Source organism: Cherax quadricarinatus, chromosome 93 (assembly GCF_038502225.1).
Source record: "Cherax quadricarinatus isolate ZL_2023a chromosome 93, ASM3850222v1, whole genome shotgun sequence".
NCBI classification, from domain to species: Eukaryota; Metazoa; Arthropoda; class Malacostraca; order Decapoda; family Parastacidae; genus Cherax; species Cherax quadricarinatus.
Genome location: NC_091384.1, coordinates 8,292,957 through 8,317,130, shown reverse-complemented (window position 1 = coordinate 8,317,130; position 24,174 = coordinate 8,292,957). Strand labels below are relative to the sequence as shown.

Below are 24,174 nucleotides of genomic sequence, written 5' to 3'. Positions count from 1 at the left end.
TTATACTTGCAAGCTCCGTCACACCAGCAATGTTGTCAACTGCGTTAAATTTGTTGGTTGTTTCTGGCTTGCAAGACCTCCGGTGTCAGTGGCAGATGTCTGCAGTTTTGTGCATTTGCAAGTGTAAAACCTTCCCTACTGCTGCTCTACTGTGTACTACACTGACACTTACCAACATTCCACTAGAGTGTAAACCACTGTTACTCACCCATTGATGACCTTAAAATGCAGAGCTAACTCTCTTATAAAGCTCTTCTATATACAGTCACCTCTTTTATGAAGTTCCATTCTATACAGTTACCTCTCTTATAAAGTTCCTCTATATACAGTCAGTTCTCTTATGAGTTCCTCTATACATGTATAGGGGAGTATCTAGGGAAAATAACGCCTATGGCAAGCACTGAAATTGTGCCGTGTCCAAACATCTGACACCTACCTATATTTTAGATAACTTTACCATAAAATCAGCTCAAAAATACAAGTCAAGCTCATTAATCTTTTAATTAACAAATTATGGCACTACATGAAAATTACAACTGCACATTCCCTGCTTTCACTAATGCTGTGGTCAAATTCAGCTGTCAGTTTCTTCCCTTTCTACACTCAGCAGAGCAAGATCATAGTCTCGACCCATGGACGCTCTCAAATATGAAAGTACAGTGGACCTCCGGTTTACGATATTATTTCATTCCAGAAGTATGTTCAGGTGCCAGTACTGATCGAATTTGTTCCCATAAGGAATATTGTGAATTAGATTAGTCCATTTCAGACCCCCAAACATACACATACAAACGCATTTACATAATTGGTCGCATTGGGAGCTGATCGTAAACCGGGGGTCCACCGTATTAGCTTTAACTTGCTGAATGATCTCTCGCAGCTGGTGATGGAACCCACGATGGTTAGCGTTATTTGAATAGCAATGTGAAGACTGGGGAAGACGCTCTCGCCTCCATACTGAATAATAAATTCGAGCTTTTCAGGTCTTGATATTTTCATGTTGGCCAGACTTGATAGCAACATTCTGCAGTCCAAAATTTTTTTATATAGCTGCTGTCCATCAACATCAGAGCTGTACAATTCTCCCAAATTTTTGCACTTCTTCTTTTGGTCATTACTGTTGGTGCTGTAACACAATCTCTTGACACCGAGAAGGGACCAAGACTTGGTGCTAGTGTTGTGCAAATGAGCAAACTTTTCATCCATTTCTCTGTGAAGACTGTTGAGTGTTTCCTTCATGACTCTTTCCAGTTCCTCCTTGGCTGTTAACTCAGTGCCTCTCAAGTTCTTATCTGCCATTCGTTTCTTTTGTCTCTGATGTCTTTCAACTTCAATATTTCATTCCAGGGCCAGACTCATGGAACTCTGTGTTCATCAAGAACTGCAAGAAGCCCCTATCACGAGCCTTTTCCATCCTATGGAGAGGGAGCATGGACATGGGGGTCGTCCCTCAGTTACTAAAAACAACAGACATAGCCCCACTCCACAAAGGGGGCAGTAAAGCAACAGCAAAGAACTACAGACCAATAGCACTAACATCCCATATCATAAAAATCTTTGAAAGGGTCCTAAGAAGCAAGATCACCACCCATCTAGAAACCCATCAGTTACACAACCCAGGGCAACATGGGTTTAGAACAGGTCGCTCCTGTCTGTCTCAACTACTGGATCACTACGACAAGGTCCTAAATGCACTAGAAGACAAAAAGAATGCAGATGTAATATATACAGACTTTGCAAAAGCCTTCGACAAGTGTGACCATGGCGTAATAGCGCACAAAATGCGCGCTAAAGGAATAACAGGAAAAGTTGGTCGATGGATCTATAATTTCCTCACTAACAGAACACAGAGAGTAGTCGTCAACAGAGTAAAGTCCGAGGCAGCTACGGTGAAAAGCTCTGTTCCACAAGGCACAGTACTAGCTCCCATCTTGTTCCTCATCCTCATATCCGACATAGACAAGGATGTCAGCCACAGCACCGTGTCTTCCTTTGCAGATGACACCCGAATCTGCATGACAGTGTCTTCCATTGCAGACACTGCAAGGCTCCAGGCGGACATCAACCAAATCTTTCAGTGGGCTGCAGAAAACAATATGAAGTTCAACGATGAGAAATTTCAATTACTCAGATATGGTAAACATGAGGAAATTAAATCTTCATCAGAGTACAAAACAAATTCTGGCCACAAAATAGAGCGAAACACCAACGTCAAAGACCTGGGAGTGATTATGTCGGAGGATCTCACCTTCAAGGACCATAACATTGTATCAATCGCATCTGCTAGAAAAATGACAGGATGGATAATGAGAACCTTCAAAACTAGGGAGGCCAAGCCCATGATGACACTCTTCAGGTCACTTGTTCTATCTAGGCTGGAATATTGCTGCACTCTAACAGCACCTTTCAAGGCAGGTGAAATTGCCGACCTAGAAAATGTACAGAGAACTTTCACGGCGCGCATAACGGAGATAAAACACCTCAATTACTGGGAGCGCTTGAGGTTTCTAAACCTGTATTCCCTGGAACGCAGGAGGGAGAGATACATGATTATATACACCTGGAAAATCCTAGAGGGACTAGTACCGAACTTGCACACGAAAATCACTCACTACGAAAGCAAAAGACTTGGCAGACGATGCACCATCCCCCCAATGAAAAGCAGGGGTGTCACTAGCACGTTAAGAGACCATACAATAAGTGTCAGGGGACCGAGACTGTTCAACTGCCTCCCAGCACACATAAGGGGGATTACCAACAGACCCCTGGCAGTCTTCAAGCTGGCACTGGACAAGCACCTAAAGGCAGTTCCGGATCAGCCGGGCTGTGGCTCGTACGTTGGTTTGCGTGCAGCCAGCAGCAACAGCCTGGTTGATCAGGCGCTGATCCACCAGGAGGCCTGGTCACAGACCGGGCCGCGGGGGCGTTGACCCCCGAAACTCTCTCCAGGTAAACTCCAGGTAAACTGAGCCTTTCTTCGAGTGACTCACTGACCAACACTTCTCTTTCATCATCAAAATGATTTTAGAGGGTTTTCAAATCCAGGGCAGCATCATGGTAATTCATGCAGTCAATGTTAATGAGTATTTTGTTCCAAAATCCTAGCAAATCTAAAAAATCATAACACAACATGCAATAATATAACTGCCTTGCATCACTCCTTGTTGTACGGGTCTTGTTTTCATTTTATGTCATGTCCTGGAGAACTTGAAGTATCTTCTCTAGATACTTCTTGATGGGCTTTACTGCTTCTGTCCTTGCACTCCACCTGGTTTCAGACTCTGACTTGACCCTTTCAGGGTCGGTAGACCTCTCCTAAACTTGTTCTCAGGGTCGGAAATTTTTCGAAAAAAAAAATTATTTTTTCTTATGAAATGATAGAGAATCTTTTCCCAATCATAATGACACAAAAAGTAAGAAATTTGATGGAAAACTTACAGAATTATGCTCTCGCGAAGTTAGCGGTCTCTACGATGTTTACGCATCGACGATTTCGCCCACTTTGAGCACTATTTTCGGCCAATTCCAATGTACCAGTCAACAAAAATCATAACTATTTTGCAAGAACTCCATTTTTTCTATCAAATTAGTACAAGAAACCGCCCATTTACTGATTTCAACTATCCAATAAAGTGGTCAGAAATTGGCAATTTTGCCAATTTCACACAAATTTCAAAAGATGCCAATTTCCAAATAGGGTCCAGAATAAACAAGACAGACATTTCTGGCACTAAAATAACATTTCCTCTGTTCATTTGTCATGTCCCCAGGCCTCTGTTCCATTTCTTTTGCTTTCCACTTTGAATTTTTATTCTCACAAAAAACAGAAGATTTATCATTATGTAGACTACTGCATTAGTGTAGAAATGGTATAAATAATATCAGCGTACTTGTGAAAGAATATTAGACTCACCAGTTGACGTGTATTGGACGCATGGCATGATTTGTTTACTTTTGAACTTTGGCAAAAATCGAACATTTCTGCTACTTTGAGCTCAATTTCAAGGTACAGTGGACCCCCAGTTTACGATATTATTTCATTCCAGAAGTATGTTCAGGTGCCAGTACTGACCGAATTTGTTCCCATAAGGAATATTGTGAATTAGATTAGTCCATTTCAGACCCCCAAACATACACATACAAATGCACTTACATAATACACTTACATAATTGGTCGCATTGGGAGCTGATTGTAAACCGGGGGTCCACTGTACTTTTCTTTGTGAAACCAATCAAAATCATCTCAGTTTCTGTAATGTGTCTTCCATTCTATAAAATGAGACCAGGAAAACTAGAATACAACCATAAATAGCATATGAAAATACACTGCAAATTCACTGTTTTAAACCAAAAACACGGTCGGAGTTTTTTTTTTTCTCATTATGCACTGTGTGCTGCAGGATTTTTTACACTGCACACACTGACCACATAGACCCATTCTTTCATATGTAGGCCTACCAGCTTTCTCTCGCTAGATTTGAAGGCGCTAGAATTTATGCGTACTAGTACGGCACCATCCCTGATGTGCAAGCCATACTAGTACGGCACCAACCCTGAAAGGGTTAACAACCACAGGCATGGCATTTTTTAGTTTTTCCCAGTGCTGTGTTGAACAAGAGAAGAATACATAGAGAACTTCGATGGTTCCAAGAAACGTGACCATTGTATCCTGCCTGGCTTAATGTACACTCATCAAGTTGAGCGAGTGATTGTCGCAATTCATAAACACTGCCAGGTTATTTTTTTCACTTATTCTTTGATGAACACCACTTCTGTGTCCAGCCATCACAGCAGCGTTGTCATAGCACTGTGACCGACAATCTTGTAGCTCCATTCCATCCTCTAGATGTTTCAAGATGTATTCAACTAAGCTCTCAGCATCCTTCTGGCTTATCTGGACGAAACCAAGGAAGGACTCTTAACACTGACTACACCTATCATCCAACTTACGACCGAGTTCGGTTCCGAGAAACCGGTCATAAGTCAAAATGGTCGTAAGTCGAACTTTACTACTGAATATCAACAAAACATTTTTGTAATGTCTATTTTATTGTTTTATTTTGGTATTTCATTTTTTACTTTACTTTTTATGTTGTTAGTACTGTATTATATACTGTAAGGTTTAGGATAAACACTGTGTACAACACAAATAGTTGTTTATTTCCCAGAAATTTGGCATAAAAAACACGGTCGTAAGTCGAGTGGTCGTAAGTCGAGCAGGTCGTAAGTCAGATGGTAGGTGTATTTTGTTCTCAAAATCAACTTCCATGCACCTCACTACTTCTGACATGTGCCTTTTCAGTTAACGTTTATAAGAGAGTCTCTTAAAAAGCTCGACTGAAAAAGTACATTCCATATTAAGTAGCAAGGTGTTATACCTGCTATTAAATTTTCATTCATATTTATAAAGGATTTTACTGTGTATATAGAGGAACTTTATAAGAGAACTGACTGTATATAGAGGAACTTTATAAGAGAATTGACTGCATATAGAGGAACTCTGTAAGAGCTGACTGTATATAGAGGAACTTTATAAGAGAACTGACTATATAAAGGAGCTTTATAAGAGAACTGACTGTATATAGAGGAACTTTATAAGAGAATTGACTATATATAAAGGAGCTTCATAAGAGTGCTTGTTTTGTGTATTTGTCATATCCATCCTATGGAGGGTAGCACAAGAGAATATGGATACACAATAGGCCTAGGAACTAGGCTTTAAAAGGGTTCATAGGAGTACATGTTCATTTATATCTACAGTTGACTTACCTTTTACAAGAAAATTTAGAGAATAAGACACACATCTAAAGGGGTATACCTGGTGGGTGTTCCAGGGTCAATGCCCCCCCCCCCGGCCCAGTCCATTTCTAAACGAGACATTCATTACCTCACATTCTGGCCACGTGATGTGACACAATTGTAAACAGGTCGTAAATGTGTAAATAATTTGTTAGCTCTGTAAACTGCCTATCGTGCAGGGTGATGTTTGACCACCGGCCACACCATGGGTACGGTGTGTGTAATAAGGATGTTAAACTAGTGAAGGCACTTCTCGTGGGCCTAATATCTTGTAAAGTTTGGGGATAATGAGGCAGCAAAAAGAGGAAATGTATTAACCATTGCTCATTCAATAGCTTTCTTGCTGGAAGTGTAGGAACGTCACAGCTCTCATGACACCATGAACTGCAATGTTCACACTCCCATGATGAAAATGAACTGTAATGATCCTTCACATCTTACCAGCCTCTGGATGATCAGAGGAAGACTTGTCACTATCATCCTGCCATGATTCCCAACCTTGCGGTGATAACTGGTCACACACACACACAACAACCATTCTGAATAACAATTTGAACAATTATGACAAGTCCAACTATACTATAACAATGAACAGTTGTTCAGAACTGAACATGAGAGCTCACAGCAACATTCATCATAATAAAATAGCAAGCAATAGCAACTAGAACATCAAGAACTTACACAAAACAATTTTAGAATATTGCAGATAATCACATTACTACAGTACAATAGCCAAACATAAACTAAGCTTAATTCTAGTTAGAACTAAGAGTTGACTAGATGAGCAGCTTAAAGCTAGGACTTAAAACTAGCTACCTTTGATGAGCTTTGGGAGTCTTTCTACTCCCGGAGCCTAGCCATGGGCCAGGCTCGTCAAATGATAATGCCTAGTTTAGGATTAGATTATGTAAATGCTGTTTGATATATGATGTTACTAGAGTTATCTAGACTGCATTAACAATTCTAGTCATATATATATATATCTTTCTTCTTTCAACACACCGGCCATATCCCACCAAGGCAGGGTGGCCCAAAAAGAAAAAAACGAAAGTAAGGTTATGAGGATAACAAAAAGATTAGGTGATGAAAGATTGAATATCAGATTGGAGGGAGAGAGTATGGAGGAGGTGAACGTATTCAGATATTTGGGAGTGGACGTGTCAGCGGATGGGTCTATGAAAGATGAGGTGAATCATAGAATTGATGAGGGAAAAAGAGTGAGTGGTGCACTTAGGAGTCTGTGGAGACAAAGAACTTTGTCCTTGGAGGCAAAGAGGGGAATGTATGAGAGTATAGTTTTACCAACGCTCTTATATGGGTGTGAAGCGTGGGTGATGAATGTTGCAGCGAGGAGAAGGCTGGAGGCAGTGGAGATGTCATGTCTGAGGGCAATGTGTGGTGTGAATATAATGCAGAGAATTCGTACTTTGGAAGTTAGGAGGAGGTGCGGGATTACCAAAACTGTTGTCCAGAGGGCTGAGGAAGGGTTGTTGAGGTGGTTCGGACATGTAGAGAGAATGGAGCGAAACAGAATGACTTCAAGAGTGTATCAGTCTGTAGTGGAAGGAAGGCGGGGTAGGGGTCGGCCTAGGAAGGGTTGGAGGGAGGGGGTAAAGGAGGTTTTGTGTGCGAGGGGCTTGGACTTCCAGCAGGCATGCGTGAGCGTGTTTGATAGGAGTGAATGGAGACAAATGGTTTTTAATACTTGACGTGCTGTTGGAGTGTGAGCAAAGTAACATTTATGAAGGGATTCAGGGAAACCGGCAGGCCGGACTTGAGTCCTGGAGATGGGAAGTACAGTGCCTGCACTCTGAAGGAGGGGTGTTAATGTTGCAGTTTAAAAACTGTAGTGTAAAGCACCCTTCTGGCAAGACAGTGATGGAGTGAATGATGGTGAAAGTTTTTCTTTTTCGGGCCACCCTGCCTTGGTGGGAATCGGCCGGTGTGATAATAAAAAATAATTTATACGGGAGAAGGGGTTACTAGACCCTTGCTCCCGGCATTTTAGTCGCCTCTTACAACACGCATGGCTTACGGAGGAAGAATTCTGTTCCACTTCCCCATGGAGATAAGAGGAAATAAACAAGAACAAGAACTAGAAAGAAAATAGAAGAATACCCAGAGGGGTGTGTATATATATGTTTGTACTTGTATGTGTAGTGTGACCTAAGTGTAAGTAGAAGTAGCAAGACGTACCTGAAATCTTGCATGTTTATGAGACAGACAAAAGACACCAGCAATCCTACCATCATGTAAAACAATTACAGGTTTTCGTTGTACACTCACTTGGCAGGACGGTAGTACCTCCCTGGACGGTTGCTGTTTACCAACCTACTACTTACGATATATATATATATATATATATATATATAATATATATATATATATATATATATATATATATATATACATACATATATATACAGTAGGGCCCCACTTATACGGCTGGTTAGGTTCCAGGCTACCGCCGTAAAGCAGAAACCGCCGTAAAGTGGAACACCCTTTTTTTTTCACTTACAAATGCATACAAACACTAGATAACAAGTTTACACTAACATATATTAAGTTAGCAATAGAACCAGGCATCAAAAAACAATAAAAAAGTACAATACACACATAATGCACTCATTACTTACCTTAAAATATTTATAGTCTTAATCTAGGGTGAGACAAGTAGTATTTATTGTAAGAAATCAAGTGTGGTATGTATGGTAGTCAGCCAGGCTACCATACCAGGCCACCCCACCCACACATACAATTCTATGATATTTAAGCATCCCAGAGCGATAAAATGTATATACAGTTCACTCATTACTTACCTTAAAATATTTGTAGTCTTAATGTAGGGTCAGGAGTAAGTAAATGAGATAAAACGAATAAATGAGAGAGAGAAAGAATGAGTACATGAGAGGGGACAGGCGCAGAGTTATGTAAACAAACCAGCCGAAGGTAAGTTTTGTTAACAAAGTGTACACGTCTGGTTTGTGTACAAGTTACATTGTGTACAAGTTGTCTCTACATTGATACGGTAGAATAAATAAAGAAGAACACTCCCATTCTCATGTAACATCATTTTGAGAAGAAATGACGCTCTGAGTGAAGGCAATGGAAATAAGTCACTCTGACATTGTTGGGTTATCCTAGGTTCTCTACACATATGTTGTTATGTATGATAATCTATGTAACTGTATTTGTGTATACCTGAATAAACTTACATACATACTTAAGGAATAATTTTCTACAGTTACCCCCAGTAACACATTTTCTCTTATGTTAGATTAGAGAAAATGTTATTCTTGGCATCACTTGTACAAGTTATCTGGCTCCCACATCTCATATTTGTTTATTTATTCTATTGTAGGGTGTATTTGTCATCTTTTTATGTTATGTATCGTGTTTATTATATAATTTTGAAAAAAATATAATGGATGGATTAATGAAAATGTGTATATTAACGTAATATACAACATTTAATGAGACTCGGTGATTATTATTATTATCATCATTTCTAATATGGCGTCACTTGTGCAAGTCGTCTGCTACTACATCTCATATTTATGTTTATTCTATTGTGGGGTGTATTTATCATCTTTTTATGTTATGTATCGTGTTTATTATATAATTTTGAAAAAATATCATAGATGGATTAATGAAAATGTGTATTTAACGTAATATACGACATTTAAATGAGACTCGATGATTATTATTATCATTACTAATATGACGTCTGGAGACATAAGACACTCTTACTGATTTTAATGTGTACCTGCATGCCAGCACAGTATGTAAGTTTATTTAAGTACAGGTATACATAAGTATAATTATCAGAGTATATATAAAATATGAAATAACTTTTAAAAACATTTGAAATTTTGGAGTTTCCAGACAAAATGGAGAGACTTAGTGCTTACTGAGCTCACGAAGAATGTAAACAAACAGGGTGGGGCGCGGTGACCATATTAGAAAGTCAGGTGGGGGGAGCCGTATAGCGAGTTTTGGTCATAATTTGAAATGACCGTATTAGCGGAATGCCGTAAAGTGAAATGCCGTAAAGCAGGGCACTTAGGAGTCTGTGGAGACAAAGAACTTTGTCCTTGGAGGCAAAGAGGGGAATGTATGAGAGTATAGTTTTACCAACGCTCTTATATGGGTGTGAAGCGTGGGTGATGAATGTTGCAGCGAGGAGAAGGCTGGAGGCAGTGGAGATGTCATGTCTGAGGGCAATGTGTGGTGTGAATATAATGCAGAGAATTCGTAGTTTGGAAGTTAGGAGGAGGTGCGGGATTACCAAAACTGTTGTCCAGAGGGCTGAGGAAGGGTTGTTGAGGTGGTTCGGACATGTAGAGAGAATGGAGCGAAACAGAATGACTTCAAGAGTGTATCAGTCTGTAGTGGAAGGAAGGCGGGGTAGGGGTCGGCCTAGGAAGGGTTGGAGGGAGGGGGTAAAGGAGGTTTTGTGTGCGAGGGGCTTGGACTTCCAGCAGGCATGCGTGAGCGTGTTTGATAGGAGTGAATGGAGACAAATGGTTTTTAATACTTGACGTGCTGTTGGAGTGTGAGCAAAGTAACATTTATGAAGGGATTCAGGGAAACCGGCAGGCCGGACTTGAGTCCTGGAGATGGGAAGTACAGTGCCTGCACTCTGAAGGAGGGGTGTTAATGTTGCAGTTTAGAAACTGTAGTGTAAAGCACCCTTCTGGCAAGACAGTGATGGAGTGAATGATGGTGAAAGTTTTTCTTTTTCGGGCCACCCTGCCTTGGTGGGAATCGGCCGGTGTGATAATAAAAATAAAATAATATATATATAATATATATATATATATATAATATATATATATAATATATATATATAATAATATATAATATATATATATATATAATATTCTTTCTTTCAACACACCAGCCGTATCCCACTGAGGTGGGGTGGCCCAAAAGGAAAAACGAAAGTTTCGCCTTTTAAATTCAGTAACTTATACAGGAGAAGGGGTTACTAGCCCCTTGCTCCTGGCATTTTAGTCGCCTCTTACAACACGCATGGCTTACGTAGGAAGAATTCTGTTCCACTTCCCCATGGAGATATATATATATATATATATATATATATATATATATATATATATATATATATATATATATATTATTTTTTTTATTATTATCACACTGGCCGATTCCCACCAAGGCAGGGTGGCCCGAAAAAGAAAAACTTTCACCATCATTCACTCCATCACTGTCTTGCCAGAAGGGTGCTTTACACTACAGTTTTTAAACTGCAACATTAACACCCCTCCTTCAGAGTGCAGGCACTGTACTTCCCATCTCCAGGACTCAAGTCCGGCCTGCCGGTTTCCCTGAACCCCTTCATAAATGTTACTTTGCTCACACTGCAACAGCACGTCAAGTATTAAAAACCATTTGTCTCCATTCACTCCTATCAAACACGCTCACGCATGCCTGCTGGAAGTCCAAGCCCCTCGCACACAAAACCTCCTTTACCCCCTCCCTCCAACCTTTCCTAGGCCGACCCCTACCCTGCCTTCCACTACAGACTGATACACTCTTGAAGTCACTCTGTTTCGCTCCATTCTCTCTACATGTCTGAACCACCTCAACAACCCTTCCTCAGCCCTCTGGACAACAGTTTTGGTAATCCCGCACCTCCTCCTAACTTCCAAACTACGAATTCTCTGCATTATATTCACACCACACATTGCCCTCAGACATGACATCTTCACTGCCTCCAGCCTTCTCCTCGCTGCAACATTCATCACCCATGCTTCACACCCATATGAGAGCGTTGGTAAAACTATACTCTCATACATTCCCCTCTTTGCCTCCAAGGACAAAGTTCTTTGTCTCCACAGACTCCTAAGTGCACCACTCACCCTTTTCCCCTCATCAATTCTATGATTCACCTCATCTTTCATAGACCCATCCGCTGACATGTCCACTCCCAAATATCTGAATACATTCACCTCCTCCATACTCTCTCCCTCCAATCTGATATCCAATCTTTCATCACCTAATCTTTTTGTTATCCTCATAACCTTACTCTTTCCTGTATTCACTTTTAATTTTCTTCTTTTGCACACCCTACCAAATTCATCCACCAATCTCTGCAACTTCTCTTCAGAATCTCCCAAGAGCACAGTGTCATCAGCAAAGAGCAACTGTGACAACTCCCACTTTATGTGTGATTCTTTATCTTTTAACTCCACGCCTTTTGCCAAGACCCTCGCATTTACTTCTCTTACAACCCCATCTATAAATATATTAAACAACCATGGTGACATCACACATCCTTGTCTAAGGCCTACTTTTACTGTGAAATAATTTCCCTCTTTCCTACATACTCTAACTTGAGCCTCACTATCCTCGTAAAAACTCTTCACTGCTTTCAGTAACCTACCTCCTACACCATACACCTGCAACATCTGCCACATTGCCCCCCTATCCACCCTGTCATACGCCTTTTCCAAATCCATAAATGCCACAAAGACCTCTTTAGCCTTATCTAAATACTGTTCACTTATATGTTTCACTGTAAACACCTGGTCCACACACCCCCTACCTTTCCTAAAGCCTCCTTGTTCATCTGCTATCCTATTCTCCGTCTTACTCTTAATTCTTTCAATAATAACTCTACCATACACTTTACCAGGTATACTCAACAGACTTTTTTTTTTTTTTTTTTTTTTTAACAAGTCGGCCGTCTCCCACCGAGGCAGGGTGACCCAAAAAAAAGAAAGAAAATCCCCAAAAAGAAAATACTTTCATCATCATTCAACACTTTCACCACACTCGCACATTATCACTGTTTTTGCAGAGGTGCTCAGAATACAACAGTTTAGAAGCATACACATATAAAGATACACAACATATCCCTCCAAACTGCCAATATCCCAAACCCCTCCTTTAAAGTGCAGGCATTGTACTTCCCATTTCCAGGACTCAAGTCCGACTATATGAAAATAACAGACTTATCCCCCTATAATTTTTGCACTCTCTTTTGTCCCCTTTGCCTTTATACAAAGGAACTATGCATGCTCTCTGCCAATCTCTAGGTACCTTACCCTCTTCCATACATTTATTAAATAATTGCACCAACCACTCCAAAACTATATCCCCACCTGCTTTTAACATTTCTATCTTTATCCCATCAATCCCGGCTGCCTTACCCCCTTTCATTTTACCTACTGCCTCATGAACTTCCCCCACACTCACAACTGGCTCTTCCTCACTCCTACAAGATGTTATTCCTCCTTGCCCTATACACGAAATCACAGCTTCCCTATCTTCATCAACATTTAACAATTCCTCAAAATATTCCCTCCATCTTCCCAATACCTCTAACTCTCCATTTAATAACTCTCCTCTTCTATTTTTAACTGACAAATCCATTTGTTCTCTAGGCTTCCTTAACTTGTTAATCTCACTCCAAAACTTTTTCTTATTTTCAACAAAATTTGTTGATAACATCTCACCCACTCTCTCATTTGCTCTCTTTTTACATTGCTTCACCACTCTCTTAACTTCTCTCTTTTTCTCCATATACTCTTCCCTCCTTGCATCACTTCTACTTTGTAAAAACTTCTCATATGCTAACTTTTTCTCCCTTACTGCTCTCTTTACATCATCATTCCACCAACAGCTCCTCTTCCCTCCTGCACCCACTTTCCTGTAACCACAAACTTCTGCTGAACACTCTAACACTACATTTTTAAACCTACCCCATACCTCTTCGACCCCATTGCCTATGCTCTCATTAGCCCATCTATCCTCCAATAGCTGTTTATATCTTACCCTAACTGCCTCCTCTTTTAGTTTGTAAACCTTCACCTCTCTCTTCCCTGATGCTTCTATTCTCCTTGTACCCCATCTACCTTTTACTCTCAGCGTAGCTACAACTAGAAAGTGATCTGATATATCTGTGGCCCCTCTATAAACATGTACATCCTGAAGTCTACTCAACAGTCTTTTATCTACCAATACATAATCCAACAAACTACTGTCATTTCGCCCTACATCATATCTTGTATACTTATTTATCCTCTTTTTCTTAAAATATGTATTACCTATAACTAAACCCCTTTCTATACAAAGTTCAACCAAAGGGCTCCCATTATCATTTACACCTGGCACCCCAAACTTACCTACCACACCCTCTCTAAAAGTTTCTCCTACTTTAGCATTCAGATCCCCTACCACAATTACTCTCTCACTTGGTTCAAAGGCTCCTATACATTCACTTAACATCTCCCAAAATCTCTCTCTCTCTCCTCTACATTCCTCTCTTCTCCAGATGCATACACGCTTATTATGACCCACTTTTCACATCCAACCTTTACTTTAATCCACATAATTCTTGAATTTACACATTCATATTCTCTTTTCTCCTTCCATAACTGATCCTTCAACATTACTGCTACCCCTTCCTTTGCTCAAACTCTCTCAGATACTCCAGATTTAATCCCATTTATTTCCCCCCACCGAAACTCCCCTACACCCTTCAGCTTTGTTTCGCTTAGGGCCAGGACATCCAACTTCTTTTCATTCATAACATCAGCAATCATCTGTTTCTTGTCATCCGCACTACATCCACGCACATTCAAGCATCCCAGTTTTATAAAGTTTTTCTTCTTCTCTTTTTTAGTAAATATCTACAGGAGAAGGGGTTACTAGCCCATTGCTCCTGGCATTTTAGTCGCCTCATACGACACGCATGGCTTACGGAGGAAAGATTCTTTTCCACTTCCCCATGGACAATAGAAGAAATAAAGAACAAGAGCTATTTAGAAAAAGGGGAAAAACCTAGATGTATGTATATATATATGCATGTGCGTGTCTGTGAAGTGTGACCAAAGTGTAAGTAGGAGTAGCAAGATATCCCTGTTATCTAGCGTGTTTATGAGACAGAAAAAGAAACCAGCAATCCTACCATCATGCAAAACAGTTACAGGTTTCTGTTTCACAATCATCTGGCAGGACGGTAGTACTTCCCTGGGTGGTTGCTGTCTACCAACCTACTACCTATAATATAGATAAAGAAAAATTGGATATCAAATTGGGGAGGAGGAGTATGGAAGAAGTGAATGTTTTCAGATACTTGGGAGTTGACGTGTCGGCGGATGGATTTATGAAGGATGAGGTTAATCATAGAATTGATGAGGGAAAAAAGGTGAGTGGTGCGTTGAGGTATATGTGGAGTCAAAAAACGTTATCTATGGAGGCAAAGAAGGGAATGTATGAAAGTATAGTAGTACCAACACTCTTATATGGATGTGAAGCTTGGGTGGTAAATGCAGCAGCGAGGAGACAGTTGGAGGCAGTGGAGATGTCCTGTCTAAGGGCAATGTGTGGTGTAAATATTATGCAGAAAATTCGGAGTGTGGAAATTAGGAGAAGGTGTGGAGTTAATAAAAGCATTAGTCAGAGGGCAGAAGAGGGGTTGTTGAGGTGGTTTGGTCATTTAGAGAGAATGGATCAAAGTAGAATGACATGGAAAGCATATAAATCTGTAGGGGAAGGAAAGAGGGGTAGGGGTCGTCCTCGAAAGGGTTGGAGGGAGGGGGTAAAGGAGGTTTTGTGGGCGAGGGGCTTGGACTTCCAGCAAGCGTGCATGAGCGTGTTAGATAGGAGTGAATGGAGACGAATGATACTTGGGACCTGACGATCTGTTGGAGTGTGAGTAGGGTAATATTTAGTGAGGGGATTCAGGGAAACCAGTTATTTTCATATAGTCGGACTTGAGTCCTGGAAATGGGAAGTACAATGCCTGCACTTTAAAGGAGTGGTTTGGGATATTGGCAGTTTGGAGGGATATGTTGTGTATCTTTATATGTATATGCTTCTAAACTGTTGTATTCTGGGCACCTCTGCAAAAGCAGTGATAATGTGTGAGTGTGGTGAAAGTGTTGAATGATGATGAAAGTATTTTCTTTTTGGGGATTTTCTTTCTTTTTTGGGTCACCCTGCCTCGGTGGGAGACGACCGACTTGTTGAAAAAAACAAACAAAAAAAAATATATATATAATCATCATTTAAATTACTTAAACATACTAAAAAAGAAGAAACGCATTTACCATTATTCGCTCAGTTACTGTCTTGCTGTAAGTATGCTGATGTCACTGTTCAGATGACTCTGAACTGTGACATCCTTACCAATCCTTCAGAGTACAGGCACTGTACTTTCTACCTCCAGAACTATAACATCCTCACTCATCCTTCAGAATACAGACACTACTTCCCACCTCCAGAACTATAACATCCAGACTCATCCTTCAGAGTACAGGCACTGTACTTCCCACCTCCAGGACTCAAAGTCCAGCTAACTGGTTTCCCTGACTCCCTTCATAAACTCTACCTTGCTCACACTCCAACAGCTCTGCAAATCACAAAAGCAAACAGCAATAACGTGAATTATATATACTGTATTAATATCTATAATTTGAAGTATACTACAAAAAAAAAAGTAGCAGTATAACAAAGAATGATAGAATAGTCTATCAATTTCTCAGGGATGCTTCACACAAGACAGTGATTGGATGAATGATGGTGATAATGTTTCTTCTTTTACAGGTCACCTTCCCTTAATATGTTAGCAAAAATAAACAGGCTAATACTCACCGCGAGATATTCATCGAAGATTTCTTTGGCTTTATCTTCGAGTGCTTTAAATCTTGCTTTATACTCCTCACACTCCATGTAGAAATCAATGTACTTTGTGTGTTCACCTTCCTCTCCATCTGCTTCTAACTCTACTAGAAATTCCCGGAACACTGCAACACCTTCTGGATCCTAGAATGTTTCAAACTGTTAATTATATCTTGACATGTATGGTTAATAAGGCATAAAAATCTCTCATATATGGGATAAAGACAGAGGACGATTTATCCAATTATTGTCTACAAGAATGTGAGTACATCCCCTCCTCACTTAATGACGAGGTTCCATTCCTAAGAGCAGGTCGGTAAGTGAATTGGTCGTTAATAGAGTAAAATATTGAATACGCCTACCATCCGACTTACGACCGAGTTCGGTTCCGAGAAACCGGTCGTAAGTCGAAATGGTCGTAAGTCGAACTTTACTACTGAATATTAACAAAACATTTTTGTAATGGCTTTATTTTATTGTTTTATTTTGGTATTTCATGTTTTACTTTACTTTTTATGTTGTTAGTACTGTATTTATACTGTAAGGTTTAGGATAAACACTGTGTACAACACAAATAGTTGTTTATTTCCCAGAAATTTAGCATAAAAAACACAGTCGTAAGTCGAGTGGTCGTAAGTCGAGCAGGTCATAAGTCGAGCAGGTCGTAAGTCGAGCAGGTCGTAAGTCGAGCAGGTCGTAAGTCGAGCAGGTCGTAAGTCGAGCAGGTCGCAAGTCGGATGGTAGGTGTATTAGGTTACGTCTGCCCGAAATGCCCCGGCATGACAGTGGTTGTCTTTGTACCATTCAAATTATGAAATGTAACCTTAGCAAAGAAATAAAATTTTATTATTTTATTTTATTATTTATTATTATTATTAAGCAAGGAGCATACTATACTGGTAGTGATACACAAATAACCCGCACATAGAAGAGAGGAGCTTACAACAAAGTTTCGGTCCGATTTGGACCATTTATACACCCTTATTCACAACTTTCCTTGTATGAATCTTAGTCGTGGCATTGTCTCTGTAGATGTCTTCCTTTCCCATTACATTGTAAAATGCTCCAAACTTCAGAACACCTGTGACTTAACCTGATTCTTTTTTTTACCCTTCTCCCTCTTCCCCTTTCCTCTTTTTCCTTTGGGTTTTCTTTCTTCTGCCTTGGGTATTTGTTCTTTCATTATTCCCCCCCCCCCTCTGTGTACTTGCTCCTACCCTCTGTGGGTCCCCTAGCTCCCTTGTGGGTCCCTAGCTCCCTTGTGGGCCCCTAGCTCCCTTGCAGTGCTCCTCTTTCTTAGTATTTGACTGACTCCACTACTACTACTACTACAATCATTAGATATTGGTTTTAATGTCACCTTTGCAGCATTTATAATATTTATAGTACACAGTGGACCCCCGCCTTACAATCAGCTCCCAACTCGAACAATTATGTAAGTGTATTTTTGTAAGTGCTTTTGTACGTGTATTTTTGGGGGTCTGAAACGGACTAATCTAATTCACAATATTCCTTATGGGAACAAATCCGGTCGGTAACGGCACTGGAACAGACTTCTGGAATGAAATAATATCGTAAGGTGGGGGTCCACTGTATTTTTAAGTGTTTATACAGTAGTGTACTGTATAGTGCAATAAACAGAATAGAGGAAATCAGCTCTAATATACTGTACATTACTTAGGTATGCATATTGGTCAAAGAGCTGGTCGTAAGTCCAAGCAGCCATTAAACGAGTACATCGTTAAGTGAGGAGAGACTATACAGTAGGACCCCACATATCCACAGTCCCAGTATGTATCTGCAGTTTCAGTTATCCATGGCTTGAAAATAACCTTTAATTTTGCTTAATAATGGTCTCAAAGTGCAAAAGTAGTGATGTATTGTAGTAGGTTTGCCAGTCTTGTCCCAGCCCAGGTCTTCTCCAGGTGGTAACCTGGCAAAAAGTAGTGATGGTGGAGTTCTTCAAAGTCTAAAGAGAAACCGTGAAAAAGTGACAATTCTCCATTTATTGTACATAATTTATCAATTAAATTTTATAATAATTATGTATGTAAACTAAAAAGACAGAGGGTGCGCTACTATCTGCAGTTTTGGTATTTGCGGCAGGTCCTTGGAATGCATCCCCCGTGGATACGGGAGTCCTACTGTATTTTGTATATTAAGTAGGTTCAAACTCTTGAAGAATGGAGGGGTGTGCTGACTGGCACAGGAATGGGTGATAATCTGCACAGCAGTTGTTGGTTGGGTTATTAATGGTTTAAGGTGATTAGCTGTAGTAGATTCCCAGGCACTAATACCATAGGTGAGGTAAGGGTAGATTAGAGAGTGGTATAATGTAAGTAGTGCCATTTGGGGTACATAATACCATATACTGGAGAGGATGCCTACTGTTTTGGAGACCTTCCTGGCCATGTTGGATGTGGGTCTGAAATTTCAAATTACAGTCAAGGTGAAGACAAAAAAAATTGCCCTCAGTGGGTCTTGTAATGGGTTAACCATTGATCAATATGTTAAGAGTGAGTGAGTTGGTCGTCATCCAGGTACTGTAGCAATATTTAGTAGCTTGTTGTTAACAGTAGCAGAGACAAGGATACTAAGATATTGTAGCAGTAACTAGGATATTGTAGCAGTAACTAGGACACTGTAGCAGTAACTAGGATGTTGTAGCACTAACTAGGATGTTGTAGCACTAACTAGGATACTGTAGCAGCAACTAGGATATTGTAGCAGTAACTAGGATACTGTGGCAGTAACTAGGATGTTGTAGCAGTGACTTAGGATGTTGTAGCAGTAACTAGGATACTGTAGCAGTAACTAGGATGTAGTAGTAACTAGGATAGGTACTGTACCTATAGTAGCTACCAGTAGTCTTGTACTTACGGCTAATAAAGAATTTATCGAAGAACTCCACTTCTCCAGCTGTACCTTAGTCGGAACTTTCTTCTTCTCTGCTTTTGCCTTATCTACCTTCTCTTTCTCTTTCTCCTTATCCTTATCCTTCTTCGCATCCTCCGGTTTTGGTTTTTCATCTTTCTTGGTAGAACTCATGACGGATGCGATGGACCAACAGCTGGAAAATTGAATGATTTTTAATAATTATTCTGGATAATTGTCATCCTGGCGGCGACCATGAAGGTAATATGTCGGACATTCCATAGTCACTTTTTTTAAAAAGTTCAATACGGTAAATCCTTCATATAGCAGACTAACTGAGGGGGAAGCGGGTGGCCGGTAATAGCAGGTGTATACTGTTGGGTCATGACTGGAACACTAATGGACAGTTCCATGATTGGTGGCCTTTGTCCTCTGTTGTCCACCAACATTTCATTACATGTAAACGACATTATTTGTACCTCATAAAAAAATTAAAAATGGTACAGTCAGGTCTCAGTCCTAAAAACAAATTCTGTGGAGTGGTCGCACTTTTCAAATTACAGTACATGTAATTTTTGCATGTGATCTGAAGAATTTTTGGAAATAAATCTAGCATTAATTAATTCCGCACTAAATCAAAATTTGCACTGTTCGAACTTTCACAGTCACTAGTGATGTGGTTTTCAGACAAATAAAGAAATTAACCCTTAAACTGTCCAAACATAGATCTATGCTCACTCGCGTAGCGCTCCGAGCGTAGATCTATGATTTTACATGCTTTCTTATGTAAAAAAAATCATAAATCTACATTTGGAGATTGCTGGCCAGCAATTGTGTCATTACGATTTCATGAGTCAAGATTTCAGTAAGGTTTTTGATAGAGTTCCACAGTGGAGGTTAATGAGAAAAGTTGAAGCACATGGAATAGGAGAAATTTTTTTCCTTGATAGAGGCATGGCTGACAGATAGGCAACAGAGTGTTTGCATAAGTGGGGAGAAATCAGAGTGGGGATACATCACAAGCAGTGTTCCACAGGGGTCAATGTTGGGTCCTTTGTTGTTCACAATTTACATAAACAACATGTGAGGGAATAAATAACGACATGAGCAAGTTTGCCGATGACACCAAAACGGGCCATCAAATTCATTTTGATGAGGAAAGGTAAATAACCATAACACTTATAAACTAAATAATGTAGATCTTAATATCACTGACTGCAAAAAATATTTAGGAGTTCTGGTTAGCAGTAATCTAAAACCAAGACAACAATGAGTAGGTGTTCGCAATAAAGTGAATAGAATTCTTGGCTTCATATCAAGAAGTATAAATAATAGGAGTCCTCAGGTTGTTCTTCAACTCTGTATATCCTTGGTTAGGCCTCATTTAGACTATGCTGCTCAGTTCTGGTCACCATATTACAGAATGGATATAAATGCTCTGGAAAACGTACAGGGGAGGATGACAAAGTTGATCCCATGTATCAGAAATCTTCCCTATGAGGATAGACTGAGGACCTGAATCTGCACTCTCTAGAAAGGTGTAGAATTAGGGGGGATATGACTGAGGTGTAAAATTGGAAAACAAATAATTAAAGGGAATGTAAATAATGTGCTAAAAATATCTAACCAAGACAGGACTCGCAGCAATGGTTTTAAGTTGGAAAAATTCAGATTCAGGAAGGATATAGGAAAGTACTGGTTTAGTAATAGAGTTGTGGATGAGTGGAACAAACTCCCGAGTACAGTTATTGAGGCTAAAACGTTGTGTAGCTTTAAAAACAGATTAGATAAATACATGAGTGGGTGTGAGTTAGACTTGATTAGCATGGGCCAGTAGGCCTGCTGCAGTGCTCCCTTTTCCTTATGTTCTTATGACCCAGGATAACTTAAGAAAATCCAGGATAACTTAAGAATATCCAGGATAACTTAAGAATATCCAGGATAACCCAGGATACCTGGAGATAACTTAAGAAAATCCAAGATAACCCAGAATAACTCAGGAAAATCCAGGATAATTAAAGAAAATTCAGAATAGCCCAGGATACTGTGTTGGTCTAGCTGTCCTTGCTGGGGGTCGAGTCACAGCTCCTGGCACCACTTCAACTACACATTACCTAGGAGCACTAAACCCGTGAGGTTCACACACAGCTCCTGGGATAACAAGTTTGATCCTGGGATAACATCTTTGACCCTGGGATAACATCTTTGATCCTGGGATAACATCTTTGATCCTGGGATAACATCTTTGATGCTGGGATAACGTTTTTGATCCTGGGATAACATCTTTGATCCTGGGATAACATCTTTGATGCTGGGATAACGTTTTTGATCCTGGGATAACATCTTTGATCCTGGGATAACATCTTTGATCCTGGGATAACATTTTTGATCCTGGGATAATATCTTTGATCCTGGGATAACATCTTTGATCCTGGGATAACATCTTTGATCCTGGGATAACATCTTTGATGCTGGGATAACATTTTTGATCCTGAGATAACATCTTTGATCCTGGGATAACATCTTTGATCCTGAGATAACATCTTTGATCCTGGGATAACATCTTTGATCCTGGGATAACATTTTTGATCCTGAGATAGCATCTTTGATCCTGGGATAACATTTTTGATCCTGAGATAGCATCTTTGATCCTGGGATAACATCTTTGATCCTGGGATAATATCTTTGATCCTGGGATAACATCTTTGATCCTGGGATAATAAGTTTGATCCTGGGATAATAAGTTTGATCCTGCGATAATAAGTTTGATACTGGGATAACAACATTGATCCTAGGATAACAGGTTTGATCCGAGGGACGGGAAGGCTCACTCTAACTGCAGTTATATATTAGTGGCTATATAGCTATATTTCAGGATATATACATATGTTATAAGACATCACATATGTAACATAACATAGCATAGGTGTTAAACTTACCATATAACACAGCTTAAGAGGTTAATAAAGGTGAAAAACCTTGGAAAATGTTGGTGAAAAACGACTGTATTTACTGTGATGAGAATGTTGTTGTTGTTGTTAGGTTAAAAGGGCCATTGACAGCTAACTAGTTAGCCAGCCAGATAGCTAACTAGTTAGCCAGCCAGACAGCTAACTAGTTAGCCAGCCAGACAGCTAACTAGCTGGCCAATCAGCTAGTTAGCCAGCCAGACAGCTAACTAGCTGGCCAATCAGCTAGTTAGCCAGCCAGACAGCTAACTAGCTGGCCAATCAGCTAGTTAGCCAGCCAGCTAGCTTTCTGGCTGGCCAACCAGCTAGTTAGCCAGCCAGACAGCTAGCTAGCTATCCAACCACCTACTTAGCCAGCCAGCTAGCTAGCCAACCACCTACTTAGCCAGCCAGCTAGCTAGCCAACCACCTACTTAGCCAGCCAGCTAGCTAGCCAACCAGTTAGTTAGCCAGCCAGCTAGCTAGCTAGTCAGCCAGCCAGCCCAGCCACAGCCAGCCAACCAGCACCTGCCGGGGTAGGCAGCAGCTCAGGCCATTGTACCCAATAGTTGCTTTATTCAAAGGAACATAATTGAATTCTCTCTCACAAACACGATAAAAATGCCTTATATAACTTATGTGATGGAATGTATAAACTCGACAATTATTTAGTAAACTCAATTGTGCAGTCTTAAGCATATAATCTATACAAAATCCCCGAATTGCTCATTATATAACAGTTTCTTTTGAGGATATGGTGACATTAGACCAGTGTTCTCCGCACTTGAGGACTTAATGTTAAGAATTAATCTCAGTTTGCTCGAAATGCCTAGCCATGCTAGGTGTCCTAGTGGCCCCCTCTGTAATTAGTATTTTATAACATGTAAACCATAAAATACCCAAAACCTGTAAACCCCGGTGGCCTGGTGGCTAAAGCTCCTGCTTCACACACGGAGGGCCCGGGTTCGATTCCCGGCGGGTGGAAATTCCGACACGTTTCCTTACACCTATTGTCCTGTTCACCTAGCAGCAAATAGGTACCTGGGTGTTAGTCGACTGGTGTGGGTCGCATCCTGGGGGACAAGATTAAGGACCCCAATGGAAATAGGTTAGACAGTCCTCGATGACGCACTGACTTTCTTGGGTTATCCTGGGTGGCTAACCCTCCGGGGTTAAAAATCCGAACGAAATCTTATCTTATCTTAACCATTATAGAGAATAAACTTGAATTGAATTGAATTGAGTTCACATTCCGCCCATCGGGAATCCCCTCTGACTGGGTCACAGTACACTGAGAATATCAGTAGGTTTAACATTTCCTTAGGTAGCCTCCTGGCCTGGTGACAAAGATCTCACTTCACACGGTGAGGGTCCGGGTTCGATTCCCGGTGGGGAGGGAACGTTCGATGCGTTTCCTTACATGTGTTGTTCTGTTAGGTAAGACACATATGCAACAGTTAGGTATCTTTATTATGAAACGTTTCGCCTACACAGTAGGCTTCTTCAGTCAAGTACAGAAAAGTTGATAGAAGCAGAAGATACTTGAAGACGATGTAATCAGTCCATCACCCTTAAAGTTTTGAGGTGGTCAGTCCCTCAGTCTGGAGAAGAGCATTGTTCCATAGTATGAAACAATATGGAGAAGAAGTGACAGGATGGAGCTTTTTATAGCGGTGAGACGTAGGCCACTTCTTCTCCATATTGTTTCATACTATGGAACAATGCTCTTCTCCAGACTGAGGGACTGACCACCTCAAAACTTTAAGGGTGATGGACTGATTACATCGTCTTCAAGTATCTTCTGCTTCTATCAACTTTTCTGTACTTGACTGAAGAAGCCTACTGTGTAGGCGAAACGTTTCATAATAAAGATACCTAACTGTTGCATATGTGTCTTACCTAA

The 24,174-nt window shown here is 40.4% G+C and overlaps 1 protein-coding gene across 2 annotated transcripts in view; it reads right to left on the bottom strand.

The window, feature by feature from the left end:
• Positions 1 to 22,399, bottom strand: part of LOC128703388 (regulator of G-protein signaling 10) — a 45,823-nt gene extending 23,424 nt beyond the window's left edge. For both annotated transcript variants that reach the window (XM_053798020.2, XM_053798021.2), the window contains exons 1-3: positions 22,263 to 22,399; positions 19,330 to 19,519; positions 16,423 to 16,593 (exon numbers count right to left, since the gene is read on the bottom strand). In XM_053798020.2, the coding sequence (XP_053653995.1) occupies positions 16,423 to 16,593; positions 19,330 to 19,497 (339 nt within the window). In that variant the 5' untranslated portion in view covers positions 19,498 to 19,519; positions 22,263 to 22,399. The remainder of the gene's footprint in view (positions 1 to 16,422; positions 16,594 to 19,329; positions 19,520 to 22,262) is intronic.
• Between the last annotated feature and the right edge of the window lie 1,775 nt (positions 22,400 to 24,174).